Source organism: Hyposmocoma kahamanoa, unplaced genomic scaffold (assembly GCF_003589595.1).
Source record: "Hyposmocoma kahamanoa isolate Upper Pololo Valley unplaced genomic scaffold, ASM358959v1 84, whole genome shotgun sequence".
NCBI lineage: Eukaryota > Metazoa > Arthropoda > Insecta > Lepidoptera > Cosmopterigidae > Hyposmocoma > Hyposmocoma kahamanoa.
The window spans coordinates 4,182,884-4,201,475 of record NW_020654229.1 but is presented as its reverse complement, the minus strand read 5'-3'; the positions used below and the strand labels follow the sequence as shown (position 1 = coordinate 4,201,475).

The window sequence follows — 18,592 nt, the reverse complement described above, 5'->3', positions numbered from 1 at the left end:
AAAAGAGTAAAGAAAATTCAAATGAAAATAACAATGAAATTTCAAGTAGAAAGAGTAAAGAAAATTCAAGTGAAAAGAGCAAAGAAAATTCAGATGAAAACGTAAATGAAAAGTCAAGTAACGAAATTCCTAACGTAAACCAATTAAAATCAGATGCGAATGAAACGAGTGAACAAAATTCAGGCAAATCTGAAGGTAGGTTAAATAAAACTGTAGGAAAGTATTAAAATATTTATAAGCAAGTCCGCACTTAGGTAACGGCACGACGGGGTTAGCTCCTTGCCTTTGTTAGGTCTAACTCCACAGAGCTTTGCCAAGTTGCGTACAAGTAACATTAATTAACAATTTGTGAATCTTTTCAAACAGAGAACACACCATATAGTTTTTTGCTGAAGAAGCAACAGATTCACAACACACACAACAACAGGGTTGACTCACCCTGAGTCCTCCTGGTCATGTCAGATCGAAGAAATTTTCTTTGCGGTCGTTCTTTGTATTGATTAATTATAGCTTTTATATGTTAGAGTGTAGATTGTAGTTACAAAGAAGTAATTTTGTTTATTGATAAGACGAACTTTGGTGTCGCAAGTAGGTACCTAAGTAGCATCACCATTTTAGGGCCCAGAAACAACTCTTTTTAGCTTCTATCAAATGCAGTTTTGCAAATTATGATTATATTCTGAGCATTTTTTTTTCAGATGCAACAAGAAGTGAATCAGGCACAAGGGAAGAAAAAACCATTTTACGTGCCGGCAAAGAAAAGTCCAAAAAGGACGATAAGAAGAAAACCGACAAAAAGAGGAAAGATGACAAAACGAAAAAGGACGAGAAAAATAAAATAGACGACAAAAAGAAAAAGGACGACGAAAAGAAAAAGCAAGACGCAAAGAAAAAGGAAGACGAAAACAAAAAGTTAAAACAAAACAAAAAGGATGATAAAAAGAAAGGAAAGAATGATAAGACAGAGAAGGATAAAAAAGATACAAAAACGAAGACTGTTGAAAAGACAGGAAGAACTAACCATGAAATGACAAAAAGAGAAGGGGATGACAAAAAACCGCCTTCAAATGACGGATTCAAACCCATTTATGATATAGAAGAGACATTTGACGGTCGCATATGTCCCCTAGACTGCCCAAAAGCGTATAACCCAGTATGCATAACAGCAAATCGGGGCTATGGACTGTACTTAAAATACTTGACATTTGTAAACCAATGCACTGCATATCAATATTACTGCAAAAACTGGAGAAGTAAGAATATTCATTTTATCTTATTTTTATGAAAGAGTCGTGTGCGTGGTGGTAACTGACCACGACATTTGCTCGACAGCTGCTCAGAGCTTTAAATCGCAAAGAAGTGAGAAGCATTGCCACTGCACTCAACACCCTGATACATAAGTTGAAAAGTCCCATGTGCCTGTACTGTGGCACCCTGTAGGACTTCGAGTATCTGAATTTTCAGAAACCGGTACCACAAACGTTGCTACGTTACTGGTACTTGAGACGCTATTGCGTCCTGATTTTGATTCAAATAGGAATCGATCTGAACGGGTAGTCACGAAATCAGATGGGTTTCTGAGCGAGAAGGTGAACCTGACTCCTATTAAGTATATCTTTCTAATTGTGAGTTAAATCAATTATTGTTCCGATTAGAAATGTCAAAAGTTTCCGATCGCGATTATGCGCTTCGACTGGCAATGCGCGATTGCGAATGAATTTGATATTCGACTCGTTAGTAATCGCTAATCCTGCCATTCGAATGTCAAATTAGTAATTTTCGTAATCGAATGATTTGATTAGTAATACTAATCCATGGATTCCATAGAGCATTTCTGCTCGTGATCATCTAGCCCTCTCTGACATATGGTAAATACTGTAAATATGACAGGGACAGGGATATTTCGTGGAATGAGATGTTCCCATATAATAATAAGTCGACTCCTACACCCAACCGAATGCAATTGGCATTCGGTATTGTTAATCCGTAGACGGCGAGTGAACATTCGACTCGAATCATGATTGTGCTTGGATACGACTTAGGCGAATGATTTGCCCATTCGAATGATTAGTATTAGTAACATTCAAAGTCGCGCATCGCTAGCCTCGACTCGGCAAAGACGCAGTTTCCGATCGGGAGAGGCAATCATGATAGAGCTGCTGGTATAAATTATACTTGTATTTTTAGGAACCGTACTTCGACTCTTCGAATTTTTCTTTTTATTTAAGGTTACGATAATTACGAAATGTTATTATTATATTATTTATTGGAGAGGAAAGGCACAGATTACATTTAATGAAAGGAAAACAGAAACAAAAGGTACTGCTTATTTCTATAAGAAATTTCTTCCTGCAGACCAAAATACAGGACACAATAATTGCAATAACGGGCTTACGTGCACAAAAAACAAAATTATGTAATACAATATTAATAACATTAAACTGTTATAAACTAGATGAAGACATATTTCATAATAAAATACCTATAAATGGATGGAACAGTAGATAAATAATGATTTTTAACTCTCAATTTACAAGTTGCTAATAATAATAATATGTACTTTCGTTTGTAATGTTTAATGATTAAAAAGAAACTAAAAATGTTTAATGATAAAATTAATAAAAAAAGAACTAACCTTTCTTTAGTCTGGGTGGATTGGCCTTATTATAAAAATAAAGCACGAAAGAAATAAAGGTAGGCCATACAACTATTTCTCCCGGCCCGGTAATCGAACCGGGGTTCTCTGCGTGGCATGGCAGTCCGGCATGGTAACCGTTCGGCCACAGAGGCATTTATTGAGCTTTGGCTACTGGGCCATCAGCTTAAAACTACACTAATAATACTAATTCTTATTTATTTATAGAGCATTGGCTATAGAGCCATCAACTTAAACTGGAAATAAATAATTAAGAAACTCTAAGCTTAATACTCTAAACTTAATAATACAACTAAAAAATAATTTGTGAAAAATCTGTAACTACATAAACCCGCCATTTTTTATTGATAATAATAACAAACTATAGTTGATTTTCTCCCGCAATATCGCAGTCCCGCTGCAATAATTTATATCCGAGTCTGAAGCGAGAAAATAATCTGACTATATTGGAGTACTTTCACAAAACAGATGAATTTACTTGGTAGTAAAAACACTGTTGCAAATATGAGCATCCGCATCCGCATCCGCGGATATTCTGCATAAATTAAAATATCAGCATCCGCATTCATCGATGCTGATATTCATTGTGGATGTTCGAGTCGTCACATGACCTAAAAGATACGTTGGAATAATTTACAAATCTTCCAGAAACAAACTGTAAACCAAAAAAGCTCAGCCGTTCATTTTAAAATATAACTTTCATAAAACTCCAAAACGATTAAGCTAGACCGATTGATTATTTTCATGGAGATTGATTCTTTATATAAATGTCACAAAATCATAGAATTAATATTATAATTATTACAATACCAAAGAAAATAAAAAGCTTTTTCATGTAGATAGATTCAGTAAGGATGGACATTTTTAGCATTTTTTTTAACACATAATATCAGTGTCCGCTGATGTTAATGTCAAAAATTTAGCAACCGCATTAGCCGAAGTGTAAAAAACCTGCATCAGCAACAACCCTAGTAAAAACATCATGATATTCAATAAAAGTAAAAACGTTTTTCATGATTATAGTATTCGGTCCACCACCAAAGTCAGTAGCCGAAGAAGAAGAAGAGAATGTGGATGCATCACCTCTTAGCTGGTCATTCTGTGGATCATCAAGGTAAAATAAAATTTAAATGATATAATATTGAACCCGAAGATTAAAAAGAACGAAACATGCTTTACCTTCCAAAACATTTGAAAACCTAAGACTGCTTATTTCCTTACACCCGCTGGTCATTATAATTTTGAGATTATATTGCAATTATGATAAGTTATATTTATTAGAGTGCTAATCTAGTTGTTGATCTCTCAATAGAGTGGCGGTGATAGCATTCATAAATTGATTCAATCACTAACGATCGATGTTACCTTACTAAAAGTACCATGGAAATATGCATATCTTATTGTCTCATTTAAATAGCAATTGCGTGGCTTATTCCAGCGTGACCATGGTCGAGTTATTGAAATTTAGTCAGATAAAAATTCGCCATTTAGTCAGTTCTAGTCGCAAAAAACTAGATTGAGTCGGTCCGCTGTTTAAGTTATAAGGATGTTTTACTGTCTACAAACATGTGTATACAAACTCTGACTAAAAAATCAGCTTTGAAATGATTAGGTAGGGTAGCATGTCTAACAATGAAATACAAAAATTTCAAACATTCACAGTTCTGTTATTTTTAAAGTCAATGGTATTTTTTTACACAGATAGTCAATTTAATTGAGCATCGAATGTCATAAACAGATTTCTTACACAGTTTATAGATAATCTTTAATAAGGTTTATTTCTTTAATGGGAAATGTTTCATTGTGTCCACAGGTATGTACACAATAAAACACCTTATATTCAACAGTGAAACAGGGTAATTATTTCGTTATTTTTGTAATTATGGGAATAAATAAATAATAAAACTATATAAAATTTTTAAATATAAAAATGCTTTAATCTACGTAATCTTTTCGAACAGAATGGTTACTCTTAATCACAAGAGATAGTACATAATGAAAGATTGTGTCCATGCCACTGTTTCATTGTAGACTACCTAGGTTGCGTCACAATAAACTAAAAAAAATATAACTAAATTTAAATGTTTTCATTTATGAACTAATCCCCGTAAATCTATGAAACATGAACGTACAATACTAAGCAATATTTAGCAATACGGGATTTCTAAGTATAATTAACTAAGAAAACGATGAAATTGCAAAAAATACTTACTTTTTGGCCAATAAATAAAAAAAGACTCTGTAAAAACGTTCTTTGTGACGGACTCGCTGAACTGTACTAGGGGGGGGGGGTTCCGCGAGTGTATCCTTACACGCTATTCTGCAATATTTGGTAACGTCGCATTTTCAAATTATCGCGGTGTTTCATTGTTGGACAGGTTTATTATGGTGCTTTACTGTCCACCCTGGAATAAGTTTATTCCGGAGGCATCATTTTTGAATCTCGAGAATCACAGCTCCTAGCTTAGATTTGACTGCACCCAGAAAAAGTGGTGAATTAGTCGGTTCTACTCGCGGAATTTTAGAATTAGTCGCTCCTTTGTTTAGACGATATTGGATATTCAATTATTTTCATTGATAGGTTACGTAGAAAAAATAAGCATGTGTTTATTCCAAGCAGTGTGCATCCGTGGATAATCTGCATAAATTAAAATATTAGCATCCGCATTAATCGATGCTGACATACATTGCGGATGTTCAAGTCGTGACATGATCTAAAAGGCACGGCAAATTATTAAAAAATTTACAACCCTTCCGGAAACAGACTGTAAGCCGAAAAGCAGTTCAGCTGTTTAAAATATAACTTTGATAAAATTCCACAACGATTAAGCTAATTAAATGTCACAAAATCATTGAAATAATATTTTATTACAATACCCAGTGACCAGGCCACGTAGTCAATACCAGCTGCCCCTTGCCCGCGCATGAAAATCCGTTCAGTAGTTTTTGAGTTTATCGCGATCAGACAGACCGACAGACGCGGTAGTGATATGTACTGATTATACGTTACAATACGTTGTACACATGTAACATCTATATTTTATACATAAAATGTACGAAAGTGATTTAGGAAGATTATTGTTGTACGATGCAGTGCAGAGCGACCCGCCATGTTGTGCGTGGGCTTTTAGAATATTTAGGTACGTACTTTGAGTTATTTATTATTATCATCAGCGAATTTTTTGTCACGATTGGCCGCCCCTAAAATCCAGCCGCCCTAGGCACGGGCCTACTGGACCTTAGGGCAAATCCGCCACTGACAATACCAAAGCAAATAGAAAGCTTTTTCATGTAGATAGATTGAGTAACGATGTACATTTCTCGCGTTTTTTTTATATACATACATAAATTCAGAATTCGCTTATGTTAAGTTCAAACATCAGTATATGCATCTGCATCCGCTGATATTCGAATTGATTTTAACAGGTACTTGTCGTTCGCGCGGTTCGCCGAAGTGGCATCCTCTATGGGGTACTACGGATGGTTGGCAGGAGACTACAAAGCCACACATATCATGGAACCACGTGAGAGAATACCAGGTTATGGAAGGAAGAAATAAATAGAAGCTTAAATGGTTAATTTATAACTTTGAAATGTTTTATGCGGTGTATGTTCGGCAGTTGTCTGCAGAAGTGGGCGTTTAAACGAAAAGCACTTATAAAAGTTTGCTTTTTAAAATAAGCACATAAGAAAGCTTTTTATTTTAAGCGTAAGCGTTGGTCAATTCTATACTCAACAAATGTCTCTTCATCAGCGAGTGTCAGGGTCGTATTTTAGAACTCTACTCAATGCTCAAGTCAGGATTTGAGTATGGTTTAAAGCACTCGAAATCATACTCAAGTCCCTGCCATTAAGGTCGTATTTCCAGTGCTTGTGTTTCAATTGCAATCCTGACTTGAGCATTGAGTAGAGTTCTAGAATACGACCCTAAGTTTCAAGTCCCGCCATTTAAGTATTCGTAAACAAATTAATTCGTCATTGTGAATAATAATTTTATAAATAAAAATAAAAGTTGTGTTTTACAAATAAATACTTAACATAGAACCTTTAGTGGTCTACTCTTGCTTTTGACTATCAACACGTTGCAAGCTTTTTTAACATAAGTATGCGCTTAAGCGATTATCTAAACGATTTTGTAAGCTTCAAACTAAAAAGCGTTTAGGTGAAAAGCGTCTTAAAAAAGCTATAACGTTTAAAAAATAAGCAGTTTTTCCCATTTCTAGTTGTCTGACACGTTCTTTTCTTTTGCGTGGGAAGGAGGAAATTCTTATGGATGCCATAGGTCTTGACCACAGACATATATCTAGATAGACGCCGCAAGTATACGTACTTTGCGTGCAAGCAAGTGAAGCCACTGCTACACTTCAGAACGCGCTCGACCGTTATCGTAGATAAACACCAGTCGAAAACGCGAAATGCATAATTGTGCCATTATTAACTGCAAAAGCACCATAACAGTGGGTAAATGGGTAAACAGGGACGTTTCCTTCCACGGGCAAGTGATATAATCAGAAGATGCATGATTTATTTTAAAAACAATTATTTTGGTTTTGTATGAATTTCGAGAAAACAAATATGCAACCTAGTGTATGCTTCATTATTTGTAATACATTGCGGCTTTTACTTGGCGAGATAGATTTGTGATCCTTTGTTAATACGCCTTGAATATCGAACGAACGCACTTTTATATAATGATTTCAGTTTCGTGGTACGGCCGCTTGTACATTTCTTTGGCCAAATTTAACATTTAGTGATGTATACGTTAGCCAACACCACAGACCACATAAATACTAGTAATAGACTGGTTAGTGGACGGGGTCCGCGTTATCTAGCTTATGACCAGACGGGCATATGAGTGTCAACAGCGCATCAGTCGTCGTTCAAATGTGATACATGATTATTTTGTGGAAAAATAGAAATATGCCTTTATATTATGTCGCGTAAGAAGTGAGTTTAAAAAATACTCCGGCAGTGATTTCCTTCCATCGGTAAGTACTAAAAGTCTGTATTTTCTAATATTTTGAACAATACAATCATTGACTTACAATTATATGGACGTCGGGTCCGCGCTAAAAAGTGTCCGAACTTATAGGGCGTTAAAATCGTATACAGAGCGTCATTCACGCTCTAGTCTTCGTTTGTTCGACTGACAGCGAAGCAAGCAAAATTAGACAGTACTGCGATGACATTACAATTTAAATTCAACGTTTTAGCTTTTTCATATTCCTTGACATGTCACTACGTTTAAATAGGTTGACTTCGGACATTTTTTTCGTGGTTTTTGTATTAGACCCGTCGTCCATTTATTTGTAACTCAATGAATACAATACTATAATTTCGAAACAAAACTATTTTCTTGCAATTCGGTAACAATATACATTGGTTGCTAGCCATCGCCGCCATCAAAAGAACTATTCGAATGACGCTCAATGAATTGCTTGCACTAGTGTCGTGTCACTTGGTACTGGGTCCGCGTGTTGTAATCAAATTATCGATATGTAGAAATTCTGTATTTAGAAACTCGATTCTGGTTTAGTTCAACTTTTTTTTTATTATAGCGGTAACAATGTGTAAACATAAATTGTTTACAGGTATTTAAAAGCTAACAATTTAAGTAAAAACGATGTATTAATTGAAAAAAAAGGAAATATAGACAGAAGAGGTACAGTGTCGATAATTTTACAATGCACGTAAGTTCGTTGAAGACAAATGAAGACTTTATGAGATTGGAGATTTTCTTTCCCTTATCTACATGATTCCCATCTCCCTACTTGCTAATTATACGTCACCTTCGTCCGCTTGAGTTCTTAGTTTTAGCACAGGCATGATTTACATTTGCAGTTTTTGTATTGATTTTTTTAGTTTCCCACCGGATCCTTTTTAAAGGAGGAATGGACTGAAGCAACAGGCAGTAAAAATTGGGTACCTACCATAGATTTAGTATATAGGTACCCATAGATTGGCAATGCAAGTGAAAGAGAGTTAGTATACACGTATGTTAGAACGAGATGGGTAGACGAGACCACTTCATTATAAGCTATGAGGCTATATGAACCTAGGGTCAGCTGACAACGAAACAAATTTCGTTTATTTTTGAAAAATAATTGGTTTTAAAATGTGAAATAGTGTTAAACGAACGTTTATTAGTCATTGTAAAGTTTTCAGTGTCCGGATGTAACTTATCTAAAAAGGAAAACTCGCTGAATTGTACATTTCACATGTAAGTACTATTTAAATTTTTAGCTGTCTAAAAGCACTACCACAAAAGTTTTATACTTAAATATATCCGTAAAATTATACCATTCAAGTGCATTAATAACCCAAATGTATACGAATTCAATTAAAAAATATATCAAATACGTGAATTTCTGAAATTCATAACCCCACTTTCATAGAGATTGACGCAATCGATAATATGTTATCGAGATGTCATTAACTGAAAAAAAGAAAGGCAAAGGCGTGACTTGCATACAGCCGAAATCATCTTCATACTTAATTTTTTTTTATTTATTGAATCAGAAATTTCTGGATTTAGTACTTTATATTTAATTAATATTGCATTAGTACATTATATTTTGTTTACATTAAAACGAAAATTTCTTTTAATAGCATAGTTGAGGCACCCATTTTTTATGTTAATTATTGTTGTTGATTCAGATTTCCTCAAAACATTGAAGTACGACAGAAATGGCTTATAAAGCTAAAGAAAGAAGACTTTTGTTAGCTTCGATGTCCACTGGTGGCGCCACCGCCATCCGCACATGAAGCCCTCGACCAATAGTGTATTTGTAATTATATTACAAATACATTTAATAAATATAACTAGAAATTATTGTAAATAAAATGATAAATAATTATTAATTTCTCACAATCCTAGAATTACTAATTAGAAATGTATTATGTGAAAAATTATACAACGCCACTTAGTTCAAGATACTACTAGAATTAAATTAAAACTTCCTCTTAAAATTGACATTCTTGTTTAGAACTGATAGCTTGATGATAGTTTGATGCTGTGTTCGATTTATTATTAATTCCAAATAGCTTTTCAATACGTAGTTTCTCATCTATGTACAAAGATTTTGAATTCTAGTATCTAATTGATTTTTGGAGAGGAATAAGTATAAATACGAGTTGGCGCCATTGTAACAACACATTATCGTATCAATTATTAATAGGGTGAAACTCTGCCCGAATAAATACCAAAATAACGACATTTTATTTTCATTTCGCTTGTCCGCCATCCTGTACTGCTTTCGTTACACTTTCCAAAAAGTTTTCAAAAATATGCAGCAAACAAACACGTTGAGGAAAAATGCTTTTAAATAAAACGCCTTTAGAGGCAAGCAAAGAGTAAAGCTACGTTCTGGTTCTGTACCCACATTATTCATGCGGTATGTCTTACAATTAATTGATTTTTGTGTAGCACTACTCTCATCAACAAGAAATCAGCGATTTATTGTTGTTAGAGTTCTGTTCTGTTCCAAAATACGATACTGATTTTTTTCAAATTTGGTACACATATTCATTTGTGTGACCAAAACGTGCAACGTAAATAAATTAATTCTAAATTTTTAAGTCACTATTGGGAGGGAAAGTTCTTAAGAATATATATTTTTTGTAATTATGAAATATAAATATTTTTAAGTTGTTTAAGAAAATAGACAAAAATTGATCATTCTACCCTTTATCTTCGAAACTACAGAGCCTAAAGTTTTGAAAAAATACAGAAATTGTCTTTAAATTTCCTACTATTGCGCGAATAAACCTATATTTGCTGTTGGAATCTATTGGAGAACATATTCTTCAACTACAATGTTAAGTTTGTACCGAAACCTCTCCGCGCGAGTTGAACTCGCACTTGGCCGGTTTTTTGGTTCTATTACTTATCTGCAAATTCACTGCTGTGATGCACTTCTATGTTATCATATCATACAATAATTATAATAGTTATATTTGTTTGTAGGTTGCGGTCGTCAGCTTGGTTCGTGGCCTCCATACTATCGCACCGTAACTGATCATGGGTCTTATCACCATTTTGTAGAGCCATAGTGTTATCTTGGGTGAAAGTCCCCATTGTTTACCTACGATTCTTTGGCACTACCAGAAGGTGATAGTAGCTTTCTTAATTTTCTATTGAATCATTAATTAACTAGTTAATTAACGTCTCGGTATTTTGCGTTAAGACATTTTGGTGAATACAACGAAGTGAAATGCCGGTGTAATATGTTAATCGATATTAAAGTTAAATCAGTGGATGACGCAACACTATTTATCTTGCACACATGCACATTATACGCACACAGATGTATTTTTGTTTTGGTCTCGTCTCCAATACGTCAGGGCCAATCTATGGATATACTAAATCTATGGTACTATAATCGAGTCCGCTGTAGCTCAGACGCATTGCGAGAGGTACTTTTAATAATATAAAACGGGATTAACTTCAAACCCCTTAGTGTCTATAGTACCATTGATTTGTACCATCAATGGTACAAATGATACTACTATGTGTCCTTAGTACCATCAATGGTACTACCGATACTAGCACGTGTCGCTAGTACCATTGCATCGAAATCATACAAAAAATATATACATATAATAGGGGTTTAATAGTAAATAAATAATTCCAACAATTCATTGAGGAAAAAACCTTCTTGGCTGTTTCCGCTACGTTTAAGTGCTAGATTAAATCCCGGCCACTTCAAAGATTACAATCTTCTTTTAAATAACTCATTGGAAAGCATCTTGTCTTTTGCCGTAAACAAATGATTACATTGACATTATAAGTAAATGTATTAATTGTGGGATGGATTATGTGTTTTTAATTAAAAAAAACGTATTCAATTCTAAACCTAAGGGATAAAATGGATATTAGTAATGAAAAACCAAATGTGAGCAGTGACCAAAATGATATAAAAATAGTCGCTCGTGGACGCGGCAAAGTGTTACTCTACAACGGCCACCAATATTATTTCCACGTGCGGTATAAAAACAACAATTGTTTGTGGAGATGTAAAAATTACAAAACCTTTAACTGTACTGGATCCGTTACGATTACCCAGGTAAAGTTTTAAAAAAAAAAGTTAATTAGCTTTTTTTATTTTTGCTTAGGGTCAATTCATGTTTAAGCTAATTTCGACCTTATTGGCATTTTGTAACTATAATGATTTTTCACACTTCTTTGATTAGTTCATTTTTGTATTAATTAGGCTGGTTGTTTCTGTGTACATTGTTTAGTGTAGTAGCCATTGTACATTGAAGTTTGCGTTGTGTGTGACATGTCCATCCGATAGGTATTTGTATATTTTTATTTTATTTTTAATTTTTACATTAAAAAAATACAAATTAATTGTAGCCGTACAAAAGTTCAAAAATTTAGTATCAATTTCTGTTTACTCCAGGATCAGTCAAAGTTGGTACAACAAAGGCAGCATTCAGAGAACTGTTTACCAGACGAAAATGAAAACATTATGTGTATTATCACAAGCTCAAGCTTAGACAGAGCAGCATCAAATGTCGAAGAGACAGTACCTGCGGTTTACAGAACTACCATAGCATCAATGAAAGATACAGGACTACACTTGATTAAGAAATTACCCACGTATAACAAATACAAATGCAAAGCATACAGAAGAAGAAGGAAATTGGCAGGAGTTGAGAAGATGGCATACAATGACATGAAAGAAGTTGAAGTGCCTCCAGATGACTTCCTTCTTGCTGATTACCGTGGTGGCAACGATCGTATCCTGATTTTTGCTCTAAAAGAAGCGAGGGAAATTGTGCTTAACGGAAAAGTGTTCTTATGTGACGGGACCTTCAAGAATTGCTTGAAACCGTTCTATCAGCTTTATGTACTTTTTTGTGATATAGGCAGCACCGCAAATGAAAATAATGTGATTCCTGTAATATACGCACTCCTACCGAATAAGAAACAGAAGACTTATTTGATTATGTTTAGTTCAAACAAGTCACAGATACGGATGTCTACAAACGAAAAAAACTGGGAATGGGAACCCCATAAATTTATAACAGATTTCGAACAAGCGGCAATAAATGCCATTGAACGTGCATTTCCCCAGGTGTTACATCACGGTTGCTACTTCCATTTCCTGGATAAAATTAAAAGGAAAGCTACGCAACTTAAAATCCTACATAAATTTAAAAAAAATAGTAACAAAAACTTAAATAAAATAGTGAGCTTGTGCATGGTTCTCCCTCTTTTGCCAGAGTCCAAAATAGAAGAAGGTCTGAATTATATAATTGCAGAGAGTGTAATTATTGGTACTACAAAAGAAGTTAATGATTTGTTAAAGTATATAACACATTTTTGGATGCCGAAAAAAGCACAGTGGTGCAGTTTTGGCGAGAGACATCGAACAACGAATTGTTGCGAAGCATGGAACGGTCAATTTAACAAGCGTTTTATGAGAAAACCTACCACAACATGCCAATTTCTAAAAGTTCTAAAAACAGATGCTGCATACCATTCCGTAAATGCTTTGACAACAGAGCCACAAAACTTAAGATCAAAAGCGGTGATCGACCGCAACAATTACATTCAACACGTGCAAATGCAATTAATTCAAGGCGACATTACAGTCGCATTGTTTTTAGAAAAATTGCGTCGTTAGAAAATGTGAGTTTTATTTTCACAAGTAAATACACGGTATAAACAAGTATAATTTTCAATGGTACTAAGGACACATAGTAGTATCATTTGTACCATTGATGGTACAAATCAATGGTACTATAGACACTAAGGCCTTCAAACTTTGGTTTATTTTACCAATTTTACATATTTTATACTTTTGGGTTACGAAACAATCATCTTAATATGTATGTCAAGACCTTTCCTTGTTTTCTTAGCGTTCCAAATACAAAAACTATAATTATTATCTATGTTCAGCCAGCAATTCTACTCATAGAGTACAGCCTCGTCTACATCCCTCTTCCTCACAGCTGAAGGGGTGAATATCCCTAGCTAGTGCTCTACCTATGATAGGCAACATACATAGTGATCAGCCTTTACTACAGACTAGCCACACACTGCTCGGAAGCTATCAACTTACCAAGTAAACCACCGAGGAGGCTATGGCTTTGGTCTGCCAAAAACCTATCTAAAAGGACAGACCATGATCACATCCTAAACAAACAAAAAAAATATAATTACTCGTTAGTTATCCTAGCTAATTAGGGAACCTGACTAAACCCTAACACTTTATTTTATCGACCCTAAACTGGCTGAACGACCCTAATAAAAATTCTAAACATCACTACAAGTTCCTAACTATCTCAGCCTAAGCTATCTCCAACGTGGATGCTGCTACAACGACGACACAGGCTTGAACACCCATCGGACGATCACTGGGTTACATCACTATTGATCTCCCAGCTGCCTTAGTCCTCATTTTGCAGCTATCACGTTCCATCAGCTTCACTTACAATCTTTAAACAAACAAAAACCAACCCACGTATAACGTCAACAACATATTCTAACTACATATTTCCAAGACACATATGGTATGAGGGTATACCACATGAAGAATTTCTAATAATTAAATAAATATATTTTCCCAGAATGCAGACAGTCCTTGATCAACTGGAGGATGAGCATGAACTATTCGCACATACAGGATAATATATCTATCAAATTGAAAAAGGAAAACACGATTCACTATGCCCCTGTCGCCTATAATAAAATTCTCGGGCGTAATCAATTTGTGAGGGAAATTCCTCTCTCAACCTCTGTGCAATCACATCATACGACACGTACGAAGAAGAATACGTTTTGTACCATTGCAGAGCTGGCCCCTCCAAATACAATGCAAACACGTATTTCTTCTGCACATCAGACCAATTATTTAATATACTAATGGTCTCAAATTGGTTCAAAAACTCATCTACGTCGTTGAATCCATTAAACTTTTGCGCCGACATATTATCATACATATTTTCTCCTCGCACTTTTTACTGGCACCAAATAAAAATTAATATTAAATAAGTATAAATATAAATTACGACCTTTTATTACGCATTCCTGGTGGCTTTGTCGTAACAACATATAAACATTTTTCCACGATGGACTTTTCTTCATCGGATCCTTTCATCAATCGTAAGCTTGCGTCTAACATTTGCAGGCTTCAATTACATTATATTTCTTCTTCGTAAAAACATATAAAAATATTTTCCAACGGCGTTCGTGCCTCCACCATTTATAATCGAGGGCTGTAGCTCAGATGCATTGCGAGAGGTACTTTTAATAATATAAAACGGGATTAACTTCAAACTTTGGTTTATTTTACCAATTTTACATATTTTATACTTTTGGGTTACGAAACAATCATCTTAATATGTATGTCAAGACCTTTCCTTGTTTTCTTAGCGTTCCAAATACAAAAACTATAATTATTATCTATGTTCAGCCAGCAATTCTACTCATAGAGTACAGCCTCGTCTACAGTACCTACTAAATGTAGCACCATTTGCTATATAGGCATTTCATGACATCACATTAAATTATGTACATATGAATAGCAACCGAAAAATTCATTAAAAAATAAATCATTTGGTTAATCAGGTAATATATTCACAAATTATAGACTACATCTAAATTTGAAAACATGTCTGAAGCATCGTCAGTTATTTTTCGTCAAGTTTTCAGGAAACAAACGATTCGCTTCTTCGACTTCGGAAATAAGTATCTTCATTTTCTTGACAAGCTTGTCGACGCCATAGGTGTAGTCATGTTCAAACAGCTCAGAAAGAGGTAATTGTTGATCAAATATATCATATTTCAGGGAGAATAAAGATTTTTATGGTGACTGTTTTAATATTACAACCCTTCCTTTGATCCAACCAGTGATCGGATTGACTTGAAATCTAGTAGGTTAATGAAAGTACGATGACAGTATAATAAATCAGTAATACTGTAATTGTAACATGTAGCTACAGGCACGCACATGCCTGCGTAGGTTATATCAATTAATATTTGCGTGTAGTAAAACCTTATGCGTATTTGGTAACAAATGTGTGCGTGTAAAAATCAGCTACGCTAGTTCGCGAAGCAATTGCTTTAAATGCCGTTTCCATATACTCCGTGGTCAACCCTAATCATCGAGTATATAACCAACCCAAGAAATAGAGACGAAATAAGGGCCATATATTCCTGGTAACACATTAGCGATACAGCTCTTATAAATATCAACTCTCGTTTGCACTGAAATATAGACAGGCCAACTACTGACCTGTGTGTACGTTATTTAAAATATATTCTGTATTTATTGTAATAAAGATAAGATCTCTAACAATGCCGTGCTGTTCTATTCGGTGGTGTGGGGAAAACAGCAAAACATCTAATTACAAAACAAACACAATCACATTTCATCGGTAATTAAATATTAAATTTGTAATTTTGCAATTTTCGTCCATTATAGCAAAGCTCAAGTTACTAGTCGATTTGAAGTGAAACAGTTGACGACACCCGTCAATTGTTTCGAACTCGGGCTGGCCAATCGGAGCGCAGTTGTCACAGTAATGATATGGCAGTATAGTTTTCAAATAAATTAAATGACATTTCGTCTCTATTTCTGGTTACTCGATGACCCTAAATATAGCAAGTGTAAAGCAATGCCTAGTTCAATATTCCGCTAGTTATGAAACATAATGTCTATATCAATTAAATGTCACATCCCTATCTGTAGATTGTCAACTTTTTGCTTTTGTTCTTGTTCCAAGAAGTTTGTGTTCATAGGATTCTTAGCTTTTATGTGACTAGTAATAATAAAACCTTATTAAATCCAAATAAGTTTCAGTTTTTTTACCAAAAGTTATTTATTATTGTTTATTTTCGTTTGATAATTTATAACCAATCAAAATTATGTTATCTTAGTACTAATGTAAGATTACGTTTTCAAATGTGTGCGTGTGGTGACACCGGTTTTGATACAAATGTTGCTTGATGCCATTTTCATTGTTTTTTCTTCCGTGGGCAACTGTTCTCGATACTGATCGATTTTAAAAATAAAGGGACGAAAGTTATTATGACCTTAGCGATATTATAAAAATATTCTATAACTCTTTTGTTAACAACGTTTAGTAATGTTTCGTTTTTTTTCCAGTTTTGTAGTATATCTAATTTCGATAATTTTTGTACCACGTTGCCTCGAATGTCCGAATATAGTGAGCAAATAATTACATACATCGCCGGATATGTAGTACGAGTAATACAAAAAAATATATAATGCAAAACAGTGCGCTGTCTTTACAAAAACCTGGAGTTGGTCATACGTATGAGTTTGTTGCGTTCGAGGACGAAGGTGGTTTAGTTTATCCCACCTAAGGTGCTATTCAAATGTGCAGAGTAGCAGAGTTAGAAATCCGAGAAATAATAAACAGATCACAAAAATTTCACACGAGGTCGTCATTAAGTAAACCTCTTTTTAACCGACTTCAAAAAAGGAGGTTCTAAATTTGACTGTTTTTTTTGTATGTAGTTACGCGATAACTCCGGTATGGGGTCGGTTGTGGGGCTGGTTGGGGGGCCGGTTGGGGCGGTCAGGGGTGAGTACCCAACCCAAGTTTCACCCACCCTCTAACCGACCACCTAACCTACCTCCTAACGCACCCTCTAACCCACCCCCATATGCCCTATAAATTTATCATAATTGTCAGTTTTAATTGTTAATTGTTAATCAAAAACATTGAAAATTGACTAATTGTTAATTGTAGATATACGCGATTAACGATTGATCAATTGTTAGTTGCGAGAACCGCAAGTAACAATTGATCAATCGTTAATTGCTGTTTCGCAATTGACAATTAATTAATTGTCAATCTTTAATTGCCAGAACAATTAAATTTTGCCCAACACTGGTCAGTACAGAGTACTAAAAAAACCGACCTTAAAAGTTCGTGGAATTATATCTATTTACGAAAGTACGCGAAACCGGATTCATCCCTTAGTTTCCCACCCTGTAGAGGTGGAATATTTTCTTCAAATGTAAGTGGGACCACTACTGAGGTAGCCTCTTTACACTAAAAAAGAATCATCAAAATCTGTTCACAAGTTATCGTGTAGCATATATACAAAAAACTTACATTCGAATTGAGAACCTCCTTTTTTGAAGTCGGTTAAAAAAAATAAAAGAAAATATTTTTTTTTTTTAAAAGAACTAGGCTTGTCTAGGCCGGGTGGATTGGTTTTGTAGTATATTTGTCGCTTTCGCGCCATTGTCTTTTTTTTTATTTTTTTTATAATTTATTGTCATGTGTCCTGTTTTGTCAAAGCCGAACATTTATCGTATCGAAAGTTTTAAAAGCTGGGACTGTCCCCGACTTCACGTAGTCACCTACAGCTTTTGCTGTTGCAGCACCCTTTAATCTGTTACTATTATTAACATTATTATAATTATTTAAATTAATAAAACCTCAAGACTTTTTTTTTATTTTAGCACACGTACTTACTTGCAAGGGCAAAAGAAAGAGAAAAAGAGAAGTAGCGGGCGAAGGAGAAAGCAATATCCCCGCTACGTTCCAATTCTCACAATTAGTATATTCATGGCATATTTGTACATATTAATATAAATACTTTTCAAATGCTTTTTTATTTCGATTTACTAAAATATTTGTATACTAATATTATATAAATTATAATATAATTTGATCTGAAACCATGTTCGGAAACGCAAGCAAATTCGCTTCTGCTTTTTCATACTAACCTAACCTACTGAATGGAGGGCGCAACCAAAATTTTACCTATATGAAAAAAGAGGACCAAACTTTGACAATCAAATATTAATTTAGTAAGCTTAAAAATAATGATAGTTTTGAATGCAGTTCATTTTTTATTTATCCGTAAATAATGTAATATACATGGAACATTTAATATATATATCAAATATAAAAAAATATATTGTTTGTTTAAAAAAGTGCACA

General features: G+C 34.4%; 2 protein-coding genes across 2 annotated transcripts in view; both read left to right on the top strand.

The window, feature by feature from the left end:
- The window catches only part of LOC113234412 (cylicin-2-like), a 10,151-nt gene extending 3,764 nt beyond the window's left edge, over positions 1–6,387 (top strand). Inside the window, exons 5-7 of the mRNA XM_026469721.1 lie at positions 699–1,253; positions 3,680–3,770; positions 6,083–6,387. Of these exons, the coding sequence (XP_026325506.1) occupies positions 699–1,253; positions 3,680–3,770; positions 6,083–6,215 (779 nt within the window). The 3' untranslated portion in view covers positions 6,216–6,387. The remainder of the gene's footprint in view (positions 1–698; positions 1,254–3,679; positions 3,771–6,082) is intronic.
- A 5,025-nt stretch (positions 6,388–11,412) lies between these two features.
- LOC113234410 lies at positions 11,413–14,297 on the top strand. Its single transcript, XM_026469720.1, has 3 exons — positions 11,413–11,721; positions 12,061–12,455; positions 14,237–14,297. The coding sequence occupies exons 1-3, from the start codon at positions 11,524–11,526 to the stop codon at positions 14,295–14,297; spliced, it is 654 nt and encodes a 217-aa protein (XP_026325505.1). The 5' UTR covers positions 11,413–11,523.
- The last annotated feature ends 4,295 nt before the right edge of the window (positions 14,298–18,592 follow it).

What these genes read in the sequence shown, in the direction of transcription:
- LOC113234410 (XM_026469720.1), top strand. Translation starts at nt 11,524, where the DNA reads ATGGATATTAGTAATGAAAAACCAAATGTGAGCAGTGACCAAAATGAT. An exon ending in GATCCGTTACGATTACCCAG is followed by an intron (nt 11,722 to 12,060) that starts GTAAAGTTTTAA and finishes TGTTTACTCCAG; the next exon opens with GATCAGTCAAAGTTGGTACA. An exon ending in ATTGTGCTTAACGGAAAAGT is followed by an intron (nt 12,456 to 14,236) that starts GTTCTTATGTGA and finishes ATATTTTCCCAG; the next exon opens with AATGCAGACAGTCCTTGATC.